At 42.9% G+C, this 24,367-nt stretch overlaps 1 protein-coding gene across 3 annotated transcripts in view; it reads left to right on the top strand.

Annotated features, from left to right (window-relative positions):
- LOC122557619 (organic cation/carnitine transporter 2-like) overlaps positions 1–24,367 on the top strand; it is a 119,123-nt gene that overhangs the window by 42,379 nt on the left and 52,377 nt on the right. For all 3 annotated transcript variants that reach the window (XM_043705390.2, XM_043705370.2, XM_043705380.2), the window contains exons 3-4: positions 6,072–6,175; positions 7,712–7,866. In XM_043705390.2, coding sequence (XP_043561325.2) covers positions 6,072–6,175; positions 7,712–7,866 — 259 coding nt within the window. The remainder of the gene's footprint in view (positions 1–6,071; positions 6,176–7,711; positions 7,867–24,367) is intronic.

Raw genomic sequence — 24,367 nt, 5'->3', positions numbered from 1 at the left:
CCATCTGGTCAAGATCCTGTTGTGATCTGAGGTAACCATCTTCGCTGTCCACTACACCTCCAATTTTGGTGTCATCTACAAACTTACTAACTGTACCTCTCGTGCTCACCTCCAAATCATTTATGTAAATGACAAAAAGTAGAGGGCCCAGCACCGATCCTTGTGGCACTCCACTGGTCACAGGCCTCCAGTCTGAAAAACAACCCTCCACCACCATCCTCTGTCTTCTACCTTTGAGCCAGTTCTGTATCCAAATGGCTAATTCTCCCTGTATTCCATGAGATCTAACCTTGCTAATCAGTCTCCCATGGGGAACCTTGTCGAACGCCTTACTGAAGTCCATATAGATCACATCTACTGCTCTGCCCTCATCAATCGTCTTTGTTACTTCTTCAAAAAACTCAATCAAGTTTGTGAGACATGATTTCCCATGCACAAAGCCATGTTGACTATCCCAAATCAGTCCTTGCCTTTCCAAATACATGTAAATCCTGTCCCTCAGGATTCCCTCCAACAACGTACCCACCACTGAGGTCAGGCTCACCAGTCTATAGTTCCCTGGCTTGTCTTTACCACCCTTCTTAAACAGTGACACCACATTTGCCAACCTCCAATCTTCCGGTACCTCACCTGTGACTATCGATGAAACAAATATCTCAGCAAGAGGCCCAGCAATCACTTCTCTAGCTTCCCACAGAGTTCTCGGGTACACCTGATCAGGTCCTGGGGATTTATCCACTTTTAACCGTTTCAAGACACCCAGCACTTCCTCCTCTGTAATCTGGACATTTTGCAAGATGTCACCATCTATTTCCCTACAGTCTATATCTTCCATATCCTTTTCCACAGTAAATACTGATGCAAAATATTCATTTAGTATCTCCCCCATTTTCTGTGGCTCCATACAAAGGCCGCCTTGCTGATCTTTGAGGGGCCCTATTCTCTCCCTGTTACCCTTTTGTCCTTAATATATTTGTAAAAACTCTTTGGATTCTTCTTAATTCTATATGCCAAAGCTATCTCATGAACCTGTTTTGCCTTCCTGATTTTCCTCTTAAGTATACTCCTACTTTCTTTGTACTCTTCTAAGGATTCACTCGATCTATCCTGTGTATACCTGACATATGCTTCCTTCTTTTTCTTAATCAAACCCTCAATTTCTTTAGTCATCCAGCATTCCCTATACCTACCAGCCCGCCCTTTCACCCGAACAGGAATATACTTTTTCTGCATTCTCGTTAATTCATTTCTGAAGGCTTCCCATTTTCCAGCCGTCCCTTTACCTGCGAATATCTGCCTCCAATCAGCTTTCGAAAGTTCTTGCCTACTATCGTCAAAATTGGCCTTTCTCCAATTTAGAACTTCAACTTTTAGATCTGGTCTATCCTTTTCCATCACTATTTTAAAACAAATAGAATTATGGTCGCTGGCCCCAAAGTGCTCCCCCACTGACACCTCAGTCACCTGCCCTGCCTTATTTCCCAAGAGTAGGTCAAGTTTTGCACCTTCTCTAGTTGTTTTCCTGAAGACTGCCACACCCACTTTAGCTTTTTTATTACATAACCACAGCAGTTCTTGCATTTTTTAAAAAAATTATCAATTATTTTTCATAATCAGTTTTTCTCCCTTTTTTATTAGTGTTTTAGTCAATCACTTTCCATGATGTACACCTCTATGGTTCCTTACTGATATATGGTATTTATTTTAAGGAGCTAACATAAATATCACTTGATCAGGTACAAATATCCTATTGAAGGTAAAAAGCCCATCACTGTATATAGGCAGATTGTGAGGACAGAACTGGTCAGATTGTATTAAGTAGGACAACAGGCTCGAGAGGTGAAACACCTATGCTTTCTTATGTCTGATGTTAGTTTTTACAGATGGCAGGGCATATTGGGTAGGTGAGATGGTTCACAAAACATTGAGATCTTGAGGCTCTGGTAAAGCCACAACCAAACCATTATGTCCAGTGTTCGTCACCACATCTTGTAAAGGATATGAGGGTTCTTTAGAAGGTATGGGTGGAGTTTGTCAGAATAGTTCCAGTGATACATGACTTTAGCTACAAATTGGAGATCAATGCAGATACAATTATTCTCCTTGGAGAATGAGGGATGATTTGATAGAAGTGTACAAGATTACAATAGGTTTAGAGAAGCTACATAGAGTGGAGATACCCCCATTAGCTGATGGTACAAGGACTAAGAAACATAGATTGGACTTTTTTAACATTTTAAAATTTAACATTTAATATTTCAAGTGGCAATGACCTGACATTGACACCCCATGTACATGGTGGAAGTGGAGACAATAAATGATTTCTACTGTAAATTGGTTGGCCAACTGATAAATTTACAAGCCTCCAGAGTTGGTGGGGTGGGGAATGAGGTGTAAATAAATTTATCAGAACCAGCATAGATCTGATGGGCCAAATGACCTCCTCTTATGCCATAATGATTCGATGGATAGAATTTAGAGATGTGGAGGTGGTCACTAAACGCTCGGAAATAAACATGTATTCCCTGTTAACACATGAACTGATTGGTCTTTTAATTATTTGTAAAGTGCTTTCTCTGCCAAACTCTATTTTTAACATTTGTTCCTTGGATGGTTACTTTGCAATGCCAATTACTTGTACAAAGTCAAAAGTCACACAAAACCTGGTTATAGTACAACAAATTTATTTGGAATTACAAGCTTGTGGAGCATTGCTGCTTGATCAGGTGAAGTGACTTTACCTGACAAAGGAGCAGCGCTCTGAAAGTCTGTGATTTTAAATAAATCTATTGGAGTATAACCCGGAGTCATGAGACTCTCGACTTTGTCTGCCCCAGTCTATCATTGGAATCTCCACACTACTGTACAAAGTTCATCGAGAAATTTAGATGGGTCACATAGCAGTGTTTATCTTCATAATGATCTTGTTCTATGTATTCTCTGACCAGACGGAATGTGGTGGAACTAAGAATTTCAAAATGCATTACTTTCTCTTCTGTGTACCTTGTGCTATAATTCTGAAAATAATGCATAGATTCTAATGTATTAAACATGAACAAATTTGTAGAGAAAAATATTATGTTACTCCTCTGCTGCTAACAGCAGCTCTGATGTTTCTGGGTATGAAATGAGCTGTTATTTGAAAAGGTAATTTGATCTTGATGTAAACAAGTAGCAAAGAGACCTGGAAAGCCTAGAAGAAGACAGAGAGCCTTGAGCGTTTAGGTTACTTAACACTTTGCACAGTTCAATGCTCTATGAAGCCTAGCTTTGAGCATGCCATCATCTGGATGTGGGGAGCAGTGGCAGAATTTGGCTCCAATTCCTTGTTCTGGCTGTAGCCATTTTTTTTTCAAAAGAAGAGGTCTTTTAAAAATAAGGATAAACTCCAACAGGTTTATTTGGAAGTACAAGCTTTCGGAGCCATACTCCTTTGTCAGGTATCTAGTGGAGCAGGATCATAGGGCACAGGATTTATAGCAAAAGATTTTTGCTCCAAATTCTGTGTCCTATGATCCTGCTCCACTAGCTGACTGACGAAGGAGCAGCACTCTGAAAGCTTGTACTTCCAAATAAACCTGTTGGACTATAACCTGGTGTTGTGTGATTTTTAACTTTGTCCACCTCAGTCCAACACTGGCACCTCCACATCACAAAAATCAGAGATTTCCCATTTAGCACTGAGATGAGGAGGAGTTCCTTCTCTCAGAGTTTTGGTAATCTTGTTGCAGCTCACTAAGCTACAGCACCAGAAATCAAAGCTGTCTATTTAATAAAAGTTAACAATTTTATTAAAGTGTACAAAGTTCCCCAACTACTTGTTTTTTTAGTCTCTGGTTAACAGAAAGCACAGACCAGTTTTCTGCACGTACTGAGAAGTATTATTTATTATAAATAAATAGGTTCATTAAAATAGCTTGACAATTAGTATTAAGCAATGTTCTTCTTAAAAAAGGGTAGCAGAGTGACTCAGTGGTTCGCACTGCTGCCTCATAGAAGCAGGGACACAGTTTCGATTCCCACCTTGGGTGATTGTCCATATGGAATTTGCACGTTCTCTCTATGTCTGCATGGGTTTCCTCCAGGTGCTCTGGTTTCCTCCCACAGTCCAAAGATTAGGTGGATTGGCTATGGTTAATGTGGAGTTACGGGGATAGGATGGGGGTATTGAGTCTTGGTGGGATGCTCTTCAGAGGGTTGATGCAGGCTTGATGGACTGAATAGCGTCTTCCTGTACTGTAGAGATTTGATGATTATGAACTGTCTACGTGTAACTCTACCATGTAAAACTTTAAACAGAATGTTAATCTGGAGCTCTTGATTACTAACCTTATGATTTTGGTTTGATTGATAAAATTTTATCCATTAGTTTTCTTAATATGGTCTTTCAGTGCATTTGGTTCTTTTGGATTATAAAATGTTCCATAATAGATTTACCGGTAAATTTAACATATATAGGATAAATGAGACCACAGTAGTATCGATATGAAGTTGTGAGTGTGGTGCTAGAAAAACACAGTAGTCAGGCAGCATCTGAGGAGCAAGAGAATCGACGTTTCGGACATAAGCCCTTCATCAGGAACCACTTTCTCCTCGATATCAAATTGGCTGAGTGACACAAAACTGAGAGTAGCGGTGAATGATTGTTTTTCAGTCTCAAGGTAACCATACAGTGAGGTTACCTTTGTGTGAAGGCTACTGCCTTTCTTAATTTGCATTATTGGCCTAGATTTGAGTGTACAGGGTTGTATTTCCAAACATGTGGATAGCATAAAAATATGGAAGTTTTGAGAGTTTTTGAGAAGATTGAGATTCAGGTTGTAGGTTTGCTCGCTGAGCTGGAAGGTTTGTTTTCAGACACTTCACCGGAGCCTCACTGATGATATTACCTAGCATGGTGATGAAACGTCTGAAAAGAAACCTTCCAGTTCAGTGAGCAAACCTACAACCAGTATTGTGAATTGTCAGAAGAATAGTGATGAACTTCAACAATGACTAAAACAGGCTGGTGGAATGAGCAAAAAAGTTCCTCCTCTCCCCTCAATTCCTCCTGTTAATCACTTTAAATCTATGCCCCTTATTAATTGACCTCTCTGCTAAGGCAAATAGGTCCTTGCCATTCACTGTATCTAGGGCCTCCATAATTTTTTACATCACACTCAAACCTCTCTCAGGCTCCTCTGAACCAAAGACAGTAACCCCAGCCTATCCAGTCTTTCCTCATAGCTACCATCCTTATAAATTTCCTTAATATACACACTAACACAATTACATCCTGAGGGTGAACAGTATTGCACACAATACCTAAGTAATGATTTTAATTGTCTACTCAGGTTGTTTTAAATAGTTCCACCTCTACCTTCTGCACAAGATAAATACATAATGCATTCCGTGACAGAAAACCTCTATTCTGTGACAAATATAAAACTCACCATTAGGAATGACACTGGTAAAAATCTCCTGCAATTGTTTCAAACAAAATTAAATAAAATTAGGTTGTTGCATAAGAACTTTACAGAAGTATCACAATAATACTGACCACAGTCTAAAATTTAAAACAAACCTTTGTATTTATATAAAATCATACATACAGAAATAGACCCTTGGTCCAGCCAGTCCATGCTGAACATTATCCCAAACTGAACCAGTCCCAGCTGCCAATTTCTGGTCCATACACCTCCAAACCTTTCCTATTCATGTTCGTATCTAAGTGCCTTTTAAATCTTGTAATTGTACCCACATCCACCACTTCGTCAAAAGATTCATTCCATATGTAAACCAGCACTGTGTAAAATATTTGCCCCCATGTCTTTTTTAAGTCTCTCTCCTTTCACCTTAAAAATATGCTCCTAGTCTTGAAATCCCCCATTCTGGGAGAAAATACCTACCATTAACCCTGTCAATACCTCACATGATTTTATAAACCTCTGTAAGGTCACCTCTCAACTACATATGTTCCAGTTAAAAAAAATCTCAGCCTATCCAGCCTTTCTTTATAACTCAAACTTTCCATATCCAGCAACATCCTGGTAAATCTCTTCTGAACTGATTATGTTTATTCCTCTCTGCAGTGGGACCTAGTGTGTGACAATAACTGGAAAGGACCATTTACCACATCAATCTTTTTCCTGGGAGTATTGTGTGGCTCGATTATCTCAGGACAACTTTCAGACAGGTACAGGGTTTGATAATGTTGATGAAAGTAATCATTTGATATGATCTACCTGGCTTTTAGCAAGGCATTTGATAAGGTGCTTCATGCCAGACTGGACGCGAAATGAAGAGTCCTTGAGATTGAGGAAAAGTAGCACATTGAATAAAATTGGCCCAGGTAGAAAGCGGAGGGTGATGACAGAGTTTCTGTGACTGGAAGACTGTTTTGTGTGGAGTTCTGCTGGGCTTCGGTGCTGGTGCCCTTGCTGTTTGTGGTGTACATTAATGATTTGGACTGAAATGTGGCGGGTGTGATCATGAAGTTGACTGATGGCATGAAATTTAGTAGCTGGTAAACAGTGGGGAGGGTAGACACAAACTGTAGAAGGATATCAATGGACTGGACAGGTGGGCAGAGCAGTGGCAAATGGAACTTGACCTGGAAAAGGGGAGGGGTTACAAGGGAAGGGATGTCACTATGATTGATAGAATCCTGTAAAAGATTGAAGATTAGGGAGACTTTGATGTGAATGTCCACAATTCCTAAAGGTATTCCTAAAGGTACACCTAAATAAGTTAGATAAAAAAGTATATTTGCCTTAATCAGCCAAGGCATTGAACACAAGTGCAATGAGGTTATTCTGGTTAGGTCAGAACTGGTGTGCTGCGTGCAGCTTGGTTCACCACATTACAGGAAGAATGTGACTGCAAAAGAAAGGGTGCAGAGGAGATTCGTGCTTGGACTGGAGAGTCCGAGTCAGGAGGAATGGTTGAACAGACCAGTGTTGTTTTCCTTGGGGCAATGATATTGAGAAGGGACTAAGCAGTAATGTATAAGATTACAAGGAGTATAGATAGGATGGATAGGAAGCACTTTTTCCATTTTTAGAGGAGTCAATAACTGGGGGGCTACAGATTTAAGGTGTGAGGTAGAAAGCTAGGAGGATAGATGAGGAGAAGCTTCTTCACTCAGAGGGTTGTGGGAGTTTGGAACACACTGTCTGAAAGGGTGGTTAAATCAGAAATTCTTGTAACATTTATGGAGTATTTAGAAATTCACTTGCTGTAGCCTTGAGGGCTATAGACCAAGAACTGGAAAATGGGATTAAAGGAGCTAGCGTTTTGTTGACCGAGGTGGACACGATAGGCCAAATGGCCACCTGCTGTGTTGTATATATATCAACTAGATATATGAGAATGTTGGATGATGACATCCAATCTAGTATGATGACACTTAGGTTGATGATGGACAAGGTGGGGGCAGCCACACAGCCATGTTTGAGCCCAGTCTTGTACTCTCACATTGACAGCTGGTAAGCAAGGGAGTGAAAGGTTATTTGACTTGGGGGGAAGAGGGTGGGGGGAGGGTTGTTGGAATGTGTATTTGATGTTAAATCTAATCAGTTGTAACCGTATCAAATTGCTGAATTGTTTACCCCAGCTTCTTGTTTGTACAGTTGTATGTTCACATATTTACATTAGGTACAATATATGTTTGCCATACAAAGACATGAAAGAAAAGTTGTAACATTATTTTGCTTGTTCTTGTGCTTTTCAGGTATGGAAGAAAAGTTGTTCTCTTTGGAGGTATAGCCTTACAGACAATCTTAAACTTAATTCAGCTGGCCTCTCAGAGTTGGGAAATGTTCTGCGTGCTGCACTTTTTTGTTGGTGTAGGAGATATCGCAAGTTATATAGCCGCTTTTGTTCTCGGTAAGTTTTTTTTTGTTGCATTCCCAGCTTATTTCAAAGAAACTAAGAACAGACATTGCTGCAAACATTTGGTCATTTAGGCAGTATCGTGGATGGAAAGGAGTGTTGATATTTTAGCTTGATAATCTTTTATCAGGACGATAAGGCAGGTTTAACAATTCGGAAGGAACACAGAACTAGGAAAAGTGGGGAGAGGAGGGGAGGAAAGTATAAATGGAGGGGTCTGTGGAGGGAAGGAATTGTTAAATTACAAAAGGGATGACAAAGATGATGGGATGTTGAAGAAACAGAAAGATGGATCTGAGGTGTTGCAGATTGCTACAGCAGACCCTTTTATAAGAACGTGCTACTTAGAGACATTGGGAAGGCTGGTTTGGGGCTGAAGTGGTTGAGCTCACTGTTGAGGCAATGGGTGGACAGCATTTCCTTTTGCACAAAGAGAAGCTCAGTGCAGTCCTGTGAAGATGTACAGGTAACATGCTGGATCATTACAAGAAGGGAACAAGGAGACAATATAGCCAAGTCACATCCGAAAAGTCCCATCTTGCCCAACTATGCCCTTGATGTTCAAACATTCTCTTAAGAATTATGAATACTTGAATAAGGAATTAGAGTGAGGAGTCTTAGATTCATGAAACCATTGTCAAAGGTCAGGCGAAAGTGAGGACTGCAGATGCTGGAGATTAGGTTTGAGAGTATGGTGCTGGAAACGCATAGCAGGTCAGGCTGCAGCTGAGGAACAGGAGAATTGATGTTTCGAGCAAAAGCCCTTCATCAGGAATGAAGGGCTTATGCCCAAAATGTCGCTTCTCCTGCTCCTCAGATACTGCTTGATCTACTGTGCGTTTCCAGCACCACACTCTCAACCCATTGTCAAAAGTTGTCAGCTTGGTTATCTTTTCCAGTATTTTCTTTAATAACTGGACATCCCCACTATGTTGTACGACAGTGATAATGTCTGCACAAGACAGAAATGGGCAAAGCAAAGGTTTGAACGGTAAACACTTAGGTAGAAAACATCTTGGAAAGTAAAGAATAATACCTGGAACAAAATTAGCAAATAACTTTTAAACTTCCCACATTAAATTGACAAACTCTTACTCCTGCAGAACTTCCTTTAGCTTGGCATGTCATCATTCACCAAGTAATAAAGTCAGCGAATCACACAGGCATATAGCACAGAAACAGGCCCTTTGGCCCAACTCATCCATGCTAACCAGGTTTGCTAAATTGAACTAGTCACATTTGCCTACCTTTGGCCACATCCCTTTAAACCTTCCTGAAATAACTACACAGAGGTCAGTGCACAAGCACACAGGCTGTAACCAGCCAACTCAGAGTCAGCCCCCTGAACTGAGGAGATTCTAAATCTCCTAGTTACATTTTTTTCTCTTTTTTTTTAATTTACTTTTTCTTCTTTTCTAAAACTCTTGTTTTTTTTCCTTACGCCCACACTACCACCTAACTGCAGTAATGCTTACATTTTCCCCAGCATCTATGTTGTGTGTGTGCAGGTGTGAGACACAGTGAAAGACAACAGGTGTACAAATCTTTATTCAATTTCCACCACCAGGAAGAAATCTCCTAGTTACATTGGTCAGCTAGGGCTTTCCATATTGACTTAGGTTAGCAACCCTAATCAAGGATCTTATAGTCAACCAGATCCAGCTGGTTCCAATCACTACACTTTCCTATCCATGTACCTGTCCAAACGTCTTTTAAATGTTCTAATTGTACTCACCTCTCCCACTTCCTGTGGTAGCTCAAGTGACGAGCTAGCATTTTCGAGCAATTTACAATGTTAAAGCTTGAAGTCGAACAACACTAATTAAAGTTCACCCTTGCTGCACTGTTGCAATCCACATTACTCTACAATGAGCAAACAGGCAGGTTTATTCCTGACAACTGATAGGGAGGAGGGACTTGGGGGAGGGGCGTCGGAAATGTGATAGGTGGAAAACGCACATCCCAGATGGCCTCCTTCTTCAAGGACCGCAATTTCCCCCCCGACGTGATCGACGATGCCCTCCACTGCATCTCTTCCACTTCCCGATCCTCCGCCCTTGAACCCCGCCCTTCCAACCGCCACCAGGACAGAACCCCACTGGTCCTCACCTACCACCCCACTAACCTCCATGTACAGCGCATCATCCGCCGTCATTTCCGCCACCTCCAAACGGACCCCACCACCAAGGATATATTTCCCTCCCCTCCCCTATCAGCATTCCGTAAAGACCACTCCCTCCGTGACTCCCTCGTCAGATCCACACCCCCCACCAACCCAACCTCCACCACCGGCACCTTCCCCTGCAACCGCAGGAGGTGCAAGACTTGCGCCCACACCTCCCCTCTCACCTCCCTCCAAGGCCCCAAAGGGAACTTCCATATCCGCCACAGATTCACCTGTACCTCCACACATATCATCTATTGCATCCTCTGTACCCGATGTGGCCTCCTCTATATTGGGGAGACAGGCCGCCTACTTGTGGAGCGTTTCAGAGAACACCTCTGGGACACCCGGACCAACCAACCCAACCACCCTGTAGCTCAACATTTCAATTCCCCCTCCCACTCCACCAAGGATATGCAGGTCTTTGGACTCCTCCATCGTCAGACCACAGCGAAACGACGGTGGAGGAAGAACGCCTCATCTTCCGGCTAGGAACCCTCCAACCACAAGGGATGAACTCGGATTTCACCAGTTTCCTCATTTCCCCTCCCCCCAGCCTGTCTCAGTCAAATCCATCAAATTCAGCACCGCCTTCCTAACCTGCAATCTTCTTCCCGACCTCTCCGCCCCACCCCAATCTGTCCTATCACCCTCACCTTGACCTTTTTCCACCTATCACATTTCCGACGCCCCTCCCCCAAGTCCCTCCTCCCTATCTTTTATCTTAGCCTGCTGGACAAACTTTCCTCATTCCTGAAGAAGGGCTAATGCCCGAAACGTCGATTCTCCTGTTCCCTAGATGCTGCCTGACCTGCTGCGCTTCTCCAGCAACACATTTCCATCTCTGATCTCCAGCATCTGCAGACCTCATTTTCTCCTGACAACTGAAACAATTGTAGAATTACACAGGCAGTCTGGTGTACAGAGACTGCATAAATGTCCAAAATACATTGTAAACTTCAATGTCCTATCAGATTTAACAAATAATTGCCTGTAGATCCTGAGCTCATAACCGTGGATGAAATTTGCATACAGCAAAGGGACAATAGTTCCAGCATGTTATCCTCTCATTACTTTAACTGAGGCCCCATTAACAATTCAGGTGAGCACTGTAAGTACAGCAAGTTAACCTGGGGACTTTGTCGTTTTTTTCCTCAGAACAACAAAAACAAACCCCAGAAATTAACAAATTATTCCTTTTATTTGTGTTTGTGGGCTAGCAGAAAATAATTTCCCCATAACTATCATCATATTCCAGAGATATAATTTTATGTAAAAAATTGGGGTGTTTCATTGATGTGATTAGCAGCCAGGCAAAACGTAAGGCATTTTGTTTTTTTTTCTGACTGTTATTATCAATAGTATTCCTGTGATTACTCATCCATCGATGACTCTAATTTTAATTTGTAGCTTCCCTGTTGCATGGAAAATATAAGATTTTCTTTGATGACATCAATAATAAATCATAGCCATAACAGGCAGCATGATCACAGAGAACAGTACATGTAATAGCTTTTTGAAAGATGTGTTTACATGGCATTTCTCAAAATTGATTTCATGGTAAACTGAAAGCAGTTGGACAGGTTATCAAACCTGCAAAATGAACACAGAAGACACAAGATGTGAGGAAATTGAATAACTTTTCGAAAACCCTACAGATTAAACACCCTCGAAATGAAAGTATGAGAATTCTTGCATTCTTTTATAATTACTATAACACTTTACAATTATGATTTGGAGATGCTAGTGTTGGACTGGGGTGTACAAAGTTAAAAATCACACAACACCAGGTTATAGTCCTACAGGTTTAATTGGAACACTAGCTTTCGGAGCGACGCTCCTTCATCAGGTGGTTGTGGAGCACACAATTGTACGGCACAGAATTTATAGCAAAAATTTACAGTGTGATGTAACTGAAATTATACATTGAAAAATACCTTGATTGTCTGTTGAATCTTTCATCTGTTCAAATACCATGATAGTTTCACTTTTTTCATGTGTAGATGACAAAACCTTTTTTTAAAAGTTGCATTCTCAGGTTAACTATAACAATTGGTGTTAGCTAGACAATATGTTGAAGGTGTTAGCCCCCTGTGTTCTCTGTCTGTGCCATGATGCTTAGATTGATTCTAATCTAAAAAGTGAGGTAACAGAGTTTTACATAAATTCATGCAGTTTTTGAGCAAAGTACAATGTAACTCTGCAAGTACAAATTCACCCCACAACATATATGTATATGTGTGCATGTGGGTCTTCGTGTGTGTGTGTGTCTGTGTGTCTGTCTGGGTTAGGGGGTTGTGAGTGTGAGAGAGAGTGTATATGTGTGTGTATGTGATGTAGAGTGTCTTAAGTCTGTGAGGGGGTGCATGTGTGAGTGTGTGTGTGTCTGTGAGAGTGTATATGTGTGTGCATGAGTATAGAGTGGTCTAAGTCTCTGAGAGGATGCATGTGTGAGTGTGGGAGTGTATGTGTTTGTAAGGGTGTGTGAACGTCTGTGTGTGTGTCTATGTATGTGTGTCAGTGTGTGTGGGAGTGCCTCTGTGTGTGTGTGTATATAGTGAAATGGTGGTCACCTGTAGTGTGACATGAACCCAAGGTCCTGGTTGAGACCCTCCTTATGGGTATGGAACTTAGCTACCACTCTCTGCTCGGCCACGTTTTGCTGCTGCCTGTCCCGAAGTCTGCCTTGGAGGATGGTCACCCGAAGGTCCGAGGTCAAATGTCCTGGACCACTGAAGTGTTCCCCAACTGGGAGGGAACACTCCTGTCAGTTGATTGTTGTGAGGTGCCCATTCATCTGGTGATGTAGCCTTTACTCGGTTTCCCCAATGTACCATGCCTCAGGGTATCCTTGCCTGCATCGTATAAGATAGACAACGTTGGCTGAGTCACATGAGTACCTGCCATGTACAAGGTGGGAGGTGTCCCCACGCGTAATGGTGGTATCCATGTCCACACTCTGACACGTCTTGCAGCGCCTACTGTGACAGGGTTATATGGAGTTGTCCTGAACAGCTTGCTACGAACAATGATCTGTTTGAGATTTGGCGATTGTTTAAAGGCAAGTAGTGGAGGTGTGGGGAAGGTCTTGGCGAGGTGCTCATCCTCATTGATAATGTGTTGCAGGTCACGAAGAACATGGCGTAGTTTTTCAGCTCCTGGGAAGTACTGGACAACGAAGGGTACCCCGTTGGTCTCCTGAGGAGGTCCTTACGGCTCCTTGCAGTGGTACGTCGGGACTGGCAGTCGATGAGTTGAGCATTGTACGCCATTCTTATGGGGGCATCCCTGAGTACTTCCAGGGTCCCGTCACGTTCCTCCTCATCTTTGCAGATCCAGTGTACGTGTAGGGCTTGTCCATAGGGGATGGCTGTTTTAATATGATTTGGGTGGAAGCTGGAGAAGTGTAGCATTGTGAGATTGTCTGTGGGTTTGTGGTAGAATGTGGTGCTGAGGTGTCCATCCTTGATGGAAATGCATGTGTTCAAGAATGAGACAGAGAGTCAAGAGTAGTCCATGGTGAGTTTGATGGTGCGATGAAACTTGTTGATATCACTGTGTGGTTTTATCAGTGACTCCTCGCCATGTGTCCAGAGGAAGAAAATGTCGTCACTGTACCTGGTGTATAATGTTGGTTGGAGGTCCTGCATAGAGAAGAAATCTTGTTCAAACCTGTGCATGAAGATGTTGGCATATTGGGGTGAAAATTTGGTCCCCATGGCTGTTCCATGTGTCTGGATGAAGAACTGGTTGTCAAAGGTGAAGACGTTGTGATCGAGGATAAAGCGGATGAGTTGTAGGATGGTGTTTGGAGATTGGCATTGTTGGTGTTGAATACTGAGGCTGTTGCTGCGATGCCATCATTGTGGGGGATGCTGGTGTAGAGTGCGGAAACCTCCATTGTGACGAGGAATGTTCCCGGTCCGACTGGTCCGTGGGTGCTGAGTTTCTGTAAGAAAACCGTAGTGTCGCCACAGAAGCTGGGGATACCCTGCACAATAGGTTTCAAGATGCCTTCAATATAGCCGGAGAGATTCTCACACAGGGTCCCAATGCCTGATACGATGGGACATCCTGGTGTGTTGGCTTTGTGTACCTTTGGAAGGTAGTAGAAGTTGCCTACACGAGAAGTATGTGGGATGAGGGTGCATAGGGAACTCTGAAGGACTGGATCCAAAGTCCTGATCAATGTGTTTAATTGTGTGCCTTACAATTGTGTACTCCACAACCACCTGATGAAGGAGCGGCTCTCCAAAAGCTAGTGCTTCCAATTAAACCTGTTGGACTAAAGCCTGGTTTTGTGTGATTTTTAACTTTGTACACCCCAGTCCAACACCGACATCACCAAATCATGACTACTATCGACACCATTAACTGCCAGCTTAAAGTGGAGAGGATCTCCAAGAAGATCACACATATCGACACAGACATCAAGTTTCTACAAAAATGCAGGAAAGCAGGAAAGATCCCAAAAAGGATCACGAACCCACTCAAGTCAACCTACAAACACAGATTACGTGGAGAGAATTTGCCATCGCACCTCTCGCACACTCCTCAATCATCTCGTGCACCAACTCTACAGCAGGCACCACACCTTGAAACTAAGATGGAGTCCATACTCTCAGCCTGCACTCAGGATGCAGCAGTACAGTTACGGGACATTGCCAAATAGACAAGGCGACAAAACTACACCACTTACATGCACACCAAGAACAAAAAACTGGAGAAACTTGGCATTCCCACCAGTAGTAGCAAAACCCACCCTAGCACCACAGTGGATAACATTATCACTGCGGGGAAGTCTACTATCAACTTATTGGACCACACCCTTCACTGGAAGAGAATGAAGTCCTGAGCAGGGGTCTCAACTTCTGCCCCACCACCAAAATGGACCCGTTGGTTCTTGCAGCAGACATGGAGGAGTTCATCAGATGAATGAGACTCCGGGAATTCTTTCAAGGTGCCGGCAGTGATCCCACTGAGTCCACTGACGAACTGAAACAGTCATCACAGGGATCTGTAGAGGAGCGACCAAAGAAGGTGTCAACTTGGACCCCACCGGAGGGCCGCTGCCCTGGGCTTGACATGTATGCTCAAACTGTCAGGAAATATATAAATGCCAGATTCATCAGCCGTACCCACAAGGTAGAGCAAAACATCACCCGTTCACAATGCAATGCCATCCAGAGTCTCAAAACCAATCATAATTGTCATCAAACCAGCAGATAAAGGAGGAGCCATTGTCATTCAGAATAGAACAGACTACTGCAAGGGTGACAGGGTTGTTAAGAAGGCATACAGTGTTTAAGCTTTTATTAATAGAGGGATCGAATTCTGGAACCATAAGGTTATGCTACAGCTGTACAAAACTCTGGTACAGCCGCACTTGGAGTATTGTGTACAGTTCTGGTCACCACATTATAAGAAGGATGTGGAAGCTTTGGAAAGGGTGCAGAGGAGATTTACTAGGATGTTGCCTCGTATGGAGGGAAGTTCTTACGAGGAAAGGCTGAGGAATTGATGCTATTTTCATTGGAGAGAAGAAGGTTGAGAGGTGACTTATTAGAGACATATAAGATAATCAGAGGGTTAGATAGGGTGTACAGGGAGAGCCTTTTTCCAAGTATGGTGACGGCGAGCACGAGGGGGCATAGCTTTAAATTGAGGGGTGATAGATATAAGACAGATGTCAGAGGTAATTTCTTTACTCAGAGAGGGAACTGGAATGCTTTGCCTGCAACGGTAGTAGATTCGCCAACTTTAAGTACATTTCAGTCGTCATTGGACAAGCATATGGACGTACATGGAATAATGTAGGTTAGATGGGCTTCAGATTGGTATGACAGGTCGGCGCTGTAGTGTTCTATGTTCTATGTTCTATGAAGTTTACCGACAACTGAACAACCAGGAACAGTACAGGCAATTACCGGTTGATCTGACCGAAGAGCACACCCGTGAGCTAAACACATTGATCAGGACTTTGCTCCAGTCCTTCAGAGTTCCCTATGTGCCCTCATCCCACATACTTCTCGTGTAGGCGATTTCTACTGCCTTCCAAAGGTACACAAAGCCAACACACCAGGACGTCCCATCATATCAGACATTGGGACCCTGTGTGAGAATCTCTCCGGCTATGTTGAAGGCATCTTGAAACCTATTGTGCAGGGGATCCCCAGCTTCTGTGGCGACACTACGGATTTCTTACAGAAACTCAGCACCCACGGACCAGTCGAACCGGGAACATTCCTCGTCACAATGGAGGTTTCAGCACTCTACACCAGCATCCCCCACAATGATGACATCGTGGCAACAGCCTCAGTACTCAGCACCAACAACTGCCAATCTCCAAATACCATCCTACAACTCATCCGCTATATCTTCGATTGCAACGTCTTCACCTTTGATAACCAGTTCTTCATCCAGACACATGGAACAGCCATGGGGATCAAATTTGCACCGCAATATGTCAACATCTTCATGCACAGGTTTGAACAAGACTTCTTCTCTACGCAGGACCTACAACCAACATTATACACCAGGTACAGTGACGACATTTTATTCCTCTGTACCCACAGCGAGGAGTCACTAATAAAACTACACAGTGATATCAACAAGTTTCATCGCACCATCAAACTCACCATGGACTACTGTCGACTATCTGTCTCATTCTTGGACACATGCGACTCCATCAAGGATGGACACCTCAGCACCACACTCTACCGCAAACCCACAGACAATCTCACAATACGCCACTTCTCCAGCTTCCACCCAAAAAATATTAAAACAGCCATCCCCTATGGACTAGCCCTACGCGTACACCGGATCTGCTCAGATGAGGAGGAACGTGACAGACACCTGGAAGTACTCAGAGATGCCTTCATAAGAACGGGTTACGATGCTCAACTTGTCGACCTCCAGTTTCGATGTGCCACAGCAAGGAACCGTAATGACCTCCTCAGGAGATAGACACGTGCTGCAACCGACAGGGTACCCTTCGATGTCCAGTACTTCCCAGGAGCTGAAAAACTACGCCATATTCTTCGTGTCCTGAACACATCATCAATGAGGATGAGCACCTCCCCAAGACCTTCCCCACACCTCCACTGCTTGCCTTTAAACTGCTTGCCGCCAAACCTCAAACAGATAATTGTTTGTAGCAAGCTGCCCGACCTTTAGGACAACTCCATACAACCCTGTCACGGTGGACGCTGCAAGACGTGTCAGAGTGTGGACATGGATACCACCATTACAGGTGGACACCTCCTACCTCCTACTTGGCAGGTACTCATGTGGCTCACCCAACGTTGTCTATCTTATTAGTTGCAGGCAAGAATGCCCTGAGCCATGGTACATTGGGGAAAACTAGGAAAGGCCACAGCAACAGATGAATGGGCATCACACAACAATCAACAGACAGGAGGGTTCCCTCCCAGTTGGGGAACACTTCAGTGGTCCGGGACATTCAACCTCAGACCTTTGGGTGACCATCCTTCAAGGCGGACTTCGGGACAGGCAGCAGCGAAAAGTGGCCAAGCAGAGGCTGATAGCTAAGTTCGGTACCCATAGGGAGGGCCTCAACCAGGACCTTGGGTTCATGTCACATTACAGGTGACCACCATTGCATTATACATACACACAGACACTCCTATACACACACGGACACATATATACACAGACACACACACAGACACTCACACACACCCTTACAGACACACACACTCCCACACTCACATATGCACCCTCTCAGAGATTTAGACCACTCTACACTCATGCACACACATATACACTCTCTCTCACAGACACTCACAACCCCCCACCCCAGACACACGCACACTCCCACACTCACAATTGCACCCCCTCATAGACGTAAGACACTACACTCACATACACACACATATACACTCTCTCACACTCACAACCCCCCCAACCCAGACACACACACACACAGGCATTCTTATACACACATACACACGGACACACATATACACAGACACACAGACACTCACACACATCCTTACAGACACACACACACCCACACTCACACATGCATCCTTTCAGAGACTAAGACCACTCTGCACTCACGCACATACATATACACTCTCTGTCACAGGCACTCACAATTCCCCTCCCCAGACACACACACTCCCACACCCACACATGCACCCCTTCACAGACTTAAGATACTCTACACTGTCTCACACTCACAACCCCCTAACCCAGACAGACACACAGAGACAAAGACCCACATGTACACATATACATATATTTTGTGGGGTGAATTTGTACTTGCAGCGTTACATTGTACTTTGCTCAAAAACTGCATGAATTTATGTAAAACTCTGTTACCTCACTTTTTAGATTAGAGTCAATCTAAGCATCATGGCACAGACAGAGAACACAGGGGGCTAACACCTTCAACATATTGTCTAGCTAACACCAATTGTTACAGTTAACCTGAGAATGCAACTTTTAAATAAAGGTTTTGTCATTTACACGTGAAAGAAGTGAAACTATCATGGTATTCGTACAGATGAAAGACTCAACAGACAATCAAGGTATTTTTCAATGTATAATTTCAGTTACATCACACTGTAAATTTTTGCCCTAAATTCTGCGGCTTACAATTGTGTGCTCCACAACCACCTGATGAAGGAGCGTCGCTCCGAAAGCTAGTGCTTCCAATTAAACCTGTAGGACTATAACCTGGTGTTGTGTGATTTTTAACTTTACAATTATTTGTTAAACTTTCCTCCCTTATTTGTGGTCTCATCACAAACATTAACCAACAGGTGGAGCCCTCACCTGCAGCTTGGAAGTTTTAAAAAACAACTGCAGCAAAATTTGGAACAATAACAGAAAATGTTGGAAATATGCAGCAGAATATATGGAGAGATAAAACAAAATTAGTGCTTTGGTTTGAGGGTCTTTAATCAGAAATCTTTTCTTTAGATTGATGGTGCAAGGCCAAAATGAAGTGATAACAGGACAAGAAATGAAATAAAGGGTATGTCTGCGGAAGGTGTGAGTGGTGTACATAGAAACAGCAGTGTCCATTGAGTCTATCAAGCTTGCTGTTCAATATGATCATGGCTCATCAAACAATTCGCAAACTCTATCCCAGTACGTCCACTGGTCATTAGAAATTTATCTATTTCTACCTTAAACATACTCAAAGACAGAGCTTCCACGGGCCTTTGTGAATTTCAAAGGCATTTGCCAATCTGAATAAGAAGATTTCTCTTCATCTCAGACCTAAGTGATATCCCCCTTCATATTCTATTGTGCTTCTGGTTCTGGACTCCGAAACAGGAGAAACATCTTATCTGCATCCACCCTTTATGTTTTTTGTAAATTTCCATGAGATCACTTCTCACTCTTCATAACTCTAGAAAATACAGACCCACTTTGTGCTGTCTCTCTTCCTAGGACAGTCCTGCTATCCCAGGAACAAGACTGATGAACTTCTTTTACACCCTCTATGGCAATAGTACCTTCCCTGAGTTAAGGAGACCATAACTGCACACAGTCCTCCAGGTATGATCAATTGAAGCAAAGTTTCATTAGTCCTCTACTCAAAATTCCATGAGCCTTTCTAATACCTTGCTCTACCTGCACATTAGTTTTTGTGACTTACCAACAATGACACCAAGGTTCCTTTGTAAGTCTACACATTCCAACCTCTTGCCAATTTAAAACCTGTTCCATCTACTGAAGTGGATAACCTCACATTATGAATCATATACAGCTTGGATGGTGAGGAGAAGAGGTAAGAGGGAGATGTTACACTTCCTGTACGGTTCAAAGTGTGGTGACAAGGGCAGTGGGTGTCGGAGGGTGATGGTGTCATGGTGGAGGTTGTGGAAAAGGCAGAAGATGAACTGTTTAAATACAGTATTATGATACAGTTAGGGCCAGTTGGATTTAAAAAGAAATCCAATACCTGGTTTTAACTAATAGAACTACACCACAAGATTTCACATTTTTAACAGAATGAATTTTATTGTATGAAAAATAAAAGATACAAGCGTAAAAATAGGATTTAAAATTACATACACTAGACATTCAGGTTTACTCTGTACTCCCCCCAAGAATTCCTTTCTATTTGCATCTGTGCAGACTACCCATACGTCCCAGCCTTGCAGGGAATTCTCCTCACCTCCAGTTATGATCAGGATTGAAACTTTCATTCACACTCTTTCAAGGGCGGCTGTTCTAACCCTTGCTTTGGTTACTTTTTTATTACTTCCAAGCTCAACTGTTGGTTACTTACTTTTACAGGAGAAAGTGAGGACTGCAGATGCTGGAAATTAGAGCTGAAAATGTGTTGCTGGAAAAGCGCAGCAGGTCAGGCAGCATCCAAGGACCAGGAGAATCGACGTTTCGGGCATGAGCCTGAAGAAGGGCTCATGCCCGAAACGTCGATTCTCCTGCTCCTTGGATGCTGCCTGACCTGCTGTGTTTTTCCAGCAACACATTTTCAGCTACTTACTTTTACAGTAAGAATTTGTGAGCCCTACTATAGATCCTACCACTAGCTTCAAACTAAGGCAATCTTCTAGCTCCTGTTCCTCACAAGATTCAAATGAAGATTAAGGCCCAGATTTTCACTCCCATGAGGGAAGCGCAGAGACAGGATGGTTCCCAGCTCCAGTGGCCCAGTTAGTCAGATGTTCTTTCCAGGTTAGTGAAATTCCTTCAACAAATCCCCCATGAAAACAGACACATGTGTTCTTAGTTGTTTAATAGTTTTGACAGAACTTTGATATCGTTGACACAGGGCAGCATGGTGGCTCAGTGGTTAGCACTGCTGCCTCACAGCACCAAGGACCCAGGTTTGATTCCGGCTCCGGGTGACTGTCTGTTGTTGAGTTTGCACATTCTCCCTGTGTCTATGTGTCTGCTCCAGTTTCCTTCCACAGTCCAAAGATGTGCAGGTCAGGTGAATTGGCCATGCTAAATTGCCCATAGTGTTCGGTGCATTAGTCAGAGGGACATGGGTCTGGGTGGATTCCTCCTTTGAGGGTTGGTGTGGATTTGTTGGGCCAAAGGGCCTGTTTCCACACTGTAGGAGAATCTAATCTAAACCTTTCACTGCTTTGGGATTTCCAACAGGACATCCATAGCTATGTGCTCTTTATATACTTTCAGTGATCTAGCCTGCACAACTCCCTTGGTTGGAGAAATCCAAACTGTGACTACTGTTTTGGAGAAGAAATTCCTTCATGTTTCAGTTTTAAATGAATGTCCCCTTATTCTGTAACTGTGTCCTGAGTTCAAGATTTCTCACTCGTGGAATCATCATCTCAACGTCTACCCTGTCGAGCTCCCTCAGAACCTTGCATGGTTCAATGAGATCACTTCTCATTGTTCTAAACTCTGATGAATAACAGTTTAACTAGTTTACCTCTTCTTGATTAGTTACTGCCTTCATTCCAGGAATCAGGTTAGTGAATTTCTTTTTGCACAGCTTCTAATGTTAATATGTCCTTTTTAGAATATAGGAACAAACTGTATTTGGTATACGAAGGTACAGCTGCATTAACACCCTGTACAGTTATAAGAAGATTCCCCTGTTTTTAAATTTCAAAGCCTAGCAATAGACTAAAATTCCATTTGTCTTCTTAATTACTTGTTGCAATTGCATGCTAACATTTTGTATTTAACACTCAAGAACACCCAGATCCATCGGTGTCACACTTTTTTGGAATTTCTTTTCATTTTAATAATCGTCAGCCTTTTGATTCTTCCTACATGACCTCACTCTTTCCTACATTAAACACTATTTACCAATTTTACATCCACTCACTCAATCTATCTATATCCCCTCGCAGATTGCTTACGTCCTCAGCACAGCATATCCTCCCGCCTATTTCTGTATCACCAGCAAATTCGGATACATTACACATTAACACCCTCAGCAAGTCATTAATATAGTTTGGAAATAATTGAGGCCTTAGAACTGATTCTTGTCGCGCTCCACTAGTTGCATCTACCCAACCTGAAAAAGACCCATTAACTCATAGACCCATAGAGATATACAAAACGGATGCAGACCCTTCGGTCCAACCCGTCCATGCCGACCAGATATCCTAAATTAATCCAGTTCCATTTGCCAGCATTTGGGCCATATCCCTCTAAACCCTTCCAATTCAAATAACCATCCAGATGCCTTTTAAATGTTGTATCTGTACTAGCTTCCACCACTTCCTCTGGCAGCTCATTACATACTCGCACCACCCTCTGTGTGAAAATGTTGCCCCTTAGATTCCATAAAGCTATAAGACATAGGAGCAGAAATTAGGCCATTTGGCCCATTGAGTCTGCTCCACCTTTCAATCTTGGTTGAAAGGTTCTCTGCCCCATTCTCCCGCTTTCTCCCCATAACCCTTGATCCCCTTGATACTCAACAACCTATTTATCTCAGTCTTAAATACCTTCAATGACCTGACCTCCACCACCTTCTGTGGCGGTGAATTCCATAGGTTCACCACTCTCTCGCTGAAGACATTTCATCTTCTCTCTGTTCTAAAAGGTCTTTCCTTTACTCTAAGGCTGTGCCCTCAGGTCCTAGTCTCTCCTATCAATGGAAACATCTTCCCAACATCTATTCTGTCCAGGCCATTCAATGTTCTGTATGTTTCAATTAGATACCCCCTCATCTTTCTAAACTCCATCGAGTATAGATCCAGAGTCCTCAAACATTTCTCCTATGTTAAGCTTTTCATTCCTGGGACCATTCTCATAAACCTCCTCTGAAAATGTTCCAGAGCTAGTACATCCTTCCTGAGATATGGAGCCCAAATTTCTTTGCATTTTAGACTTCTGAACTTTCTCCCCATTCAGAAAATAGCCCATGCCTCTATTTTTCCTATCAAAGTGCATGATCTCACACTTTACCACGTTGTACTCCATCTGCCATTTCATTGCTCACTCTCCTAACCTGTCCAAACCCTTCTGCAGTCTCCCCACCCTCCGGTCCCTCTACCTACCTTTGCATCATCTGCAAACCTTGCCAGAATGCCCTCAGTTCCTTCATCCAGATCATTAATGTATAAAGTAAAAACTTGTGGTCACAACACTGAGCCTTGCGGAACACCATTTATCACCAGCTGCTATCCTAAGAAGGACTCTTTTATGCCCACTCTCTGCTTTCTGCCAGATAGCCAAGTTTCTATCCATGCTAGCATCTTGCCTCTAACACCATAGGCCCTTATCTTACTCAGCAACCCCTGTGAGGCACCTTGTCAAAGGCCTTCTTGAAGTCCAGGTAGGTAACATCCATTGGCATTGGTCTAACTTGCTCGTTACTTCCTCAAAGAATTCTAGCAGATTTGTCAGGCATGACCTCCCCTTGATGAAACCATGCTGACTTTGCCCTATTTTACCATATACTTCAAAGTATTCAGAAATCTCATCCCTCACAATGGATTCCAGGATCTTACCCACGACCGAGGTTGGGGTAATCGGTCTGTAATTTTCCGTCTTTTGCTTTACTCCTTTTTTAAACAGGGGGTGTCACATTAACGATTTTCCAGTACTCACCTTATATCTATGCCGTCTAATTTTTCCCTATCCTGGGGAAAAGACCTTGACAGTTCACCATTTCCATGCCCCTCATGATTTTGTAAACTTCTACAAGGTCACCCCTCAGCCTCTGACGCTCCAGGGAAAATAGCCTACAGTTCTTACAACACCTCCTGTTGCTCAATTAGTGCAGTGTTCCACTAAAATATTCAAGGCAGTCCACTTTGAATTATCCATATCCCTAAGGAAAATTTCAGATAGCCAAATGTTTGTTCTGTCATACCAATTTGAATTTTATCAATGGATTTTGATTAGCCATTGATTAGGTCATGACAAATGAATGGAAACATCCCAGAACCATTTCTGTACTGTTGTTCTTTGATCTTACTTAGCCTTTCTGACTACTTGAGAAATTACTACACTTGTTCCTGTCAAATTATTCTGTAGAAATAAATCAACTTCATCTACAGAAAAACAACAGACAGTGCATTGAGTATAGGAGTTGGGAGTTCATGTTACAGCTGTATAGGACATTGGTTAGGCAACTACTGGAATACTGTGTGCAATTCTGGTCTCCCTCCTATAGGAAGGATGTTGTGAAACTTAAAAGGGTGCAGAAACGATCTACAAGAATGTTGCCAGGGTTGGAGGGTATGAGCTTATCGGGAGATGCTGAATAGACTGGGACTATTTTCCCAGGACATCAGAGGCTGAGTGGTTTATAGAGGTTTATAAAGTCATGAGGGGCATGGATAGGATAAATAGACAAGGTCTTTTCCCTAGGATAGGGGAAAACTAGAGGATATA

Source organism: Chiloscyllium plagiosum, unplaced genomic scaffold, assembly GCF_037043375.1.
Source record: "Chiloscyllium plagiosum isolate Xiang-an unplaced genomic scaffold, Cpla_swu_hap1 HiC_scaffold_2, whole genome shotgun sequence".
NCBI lineage: Eukaryota > Metazoa > Chordata > Chondrichthyes > Orectolobiformes > Hemiscylliidae > Chiloscyllium > Chiloscyllium plagiosum.
This window is presented reverse-complemented; position numbering and strand designations above follow the sequence as displayed.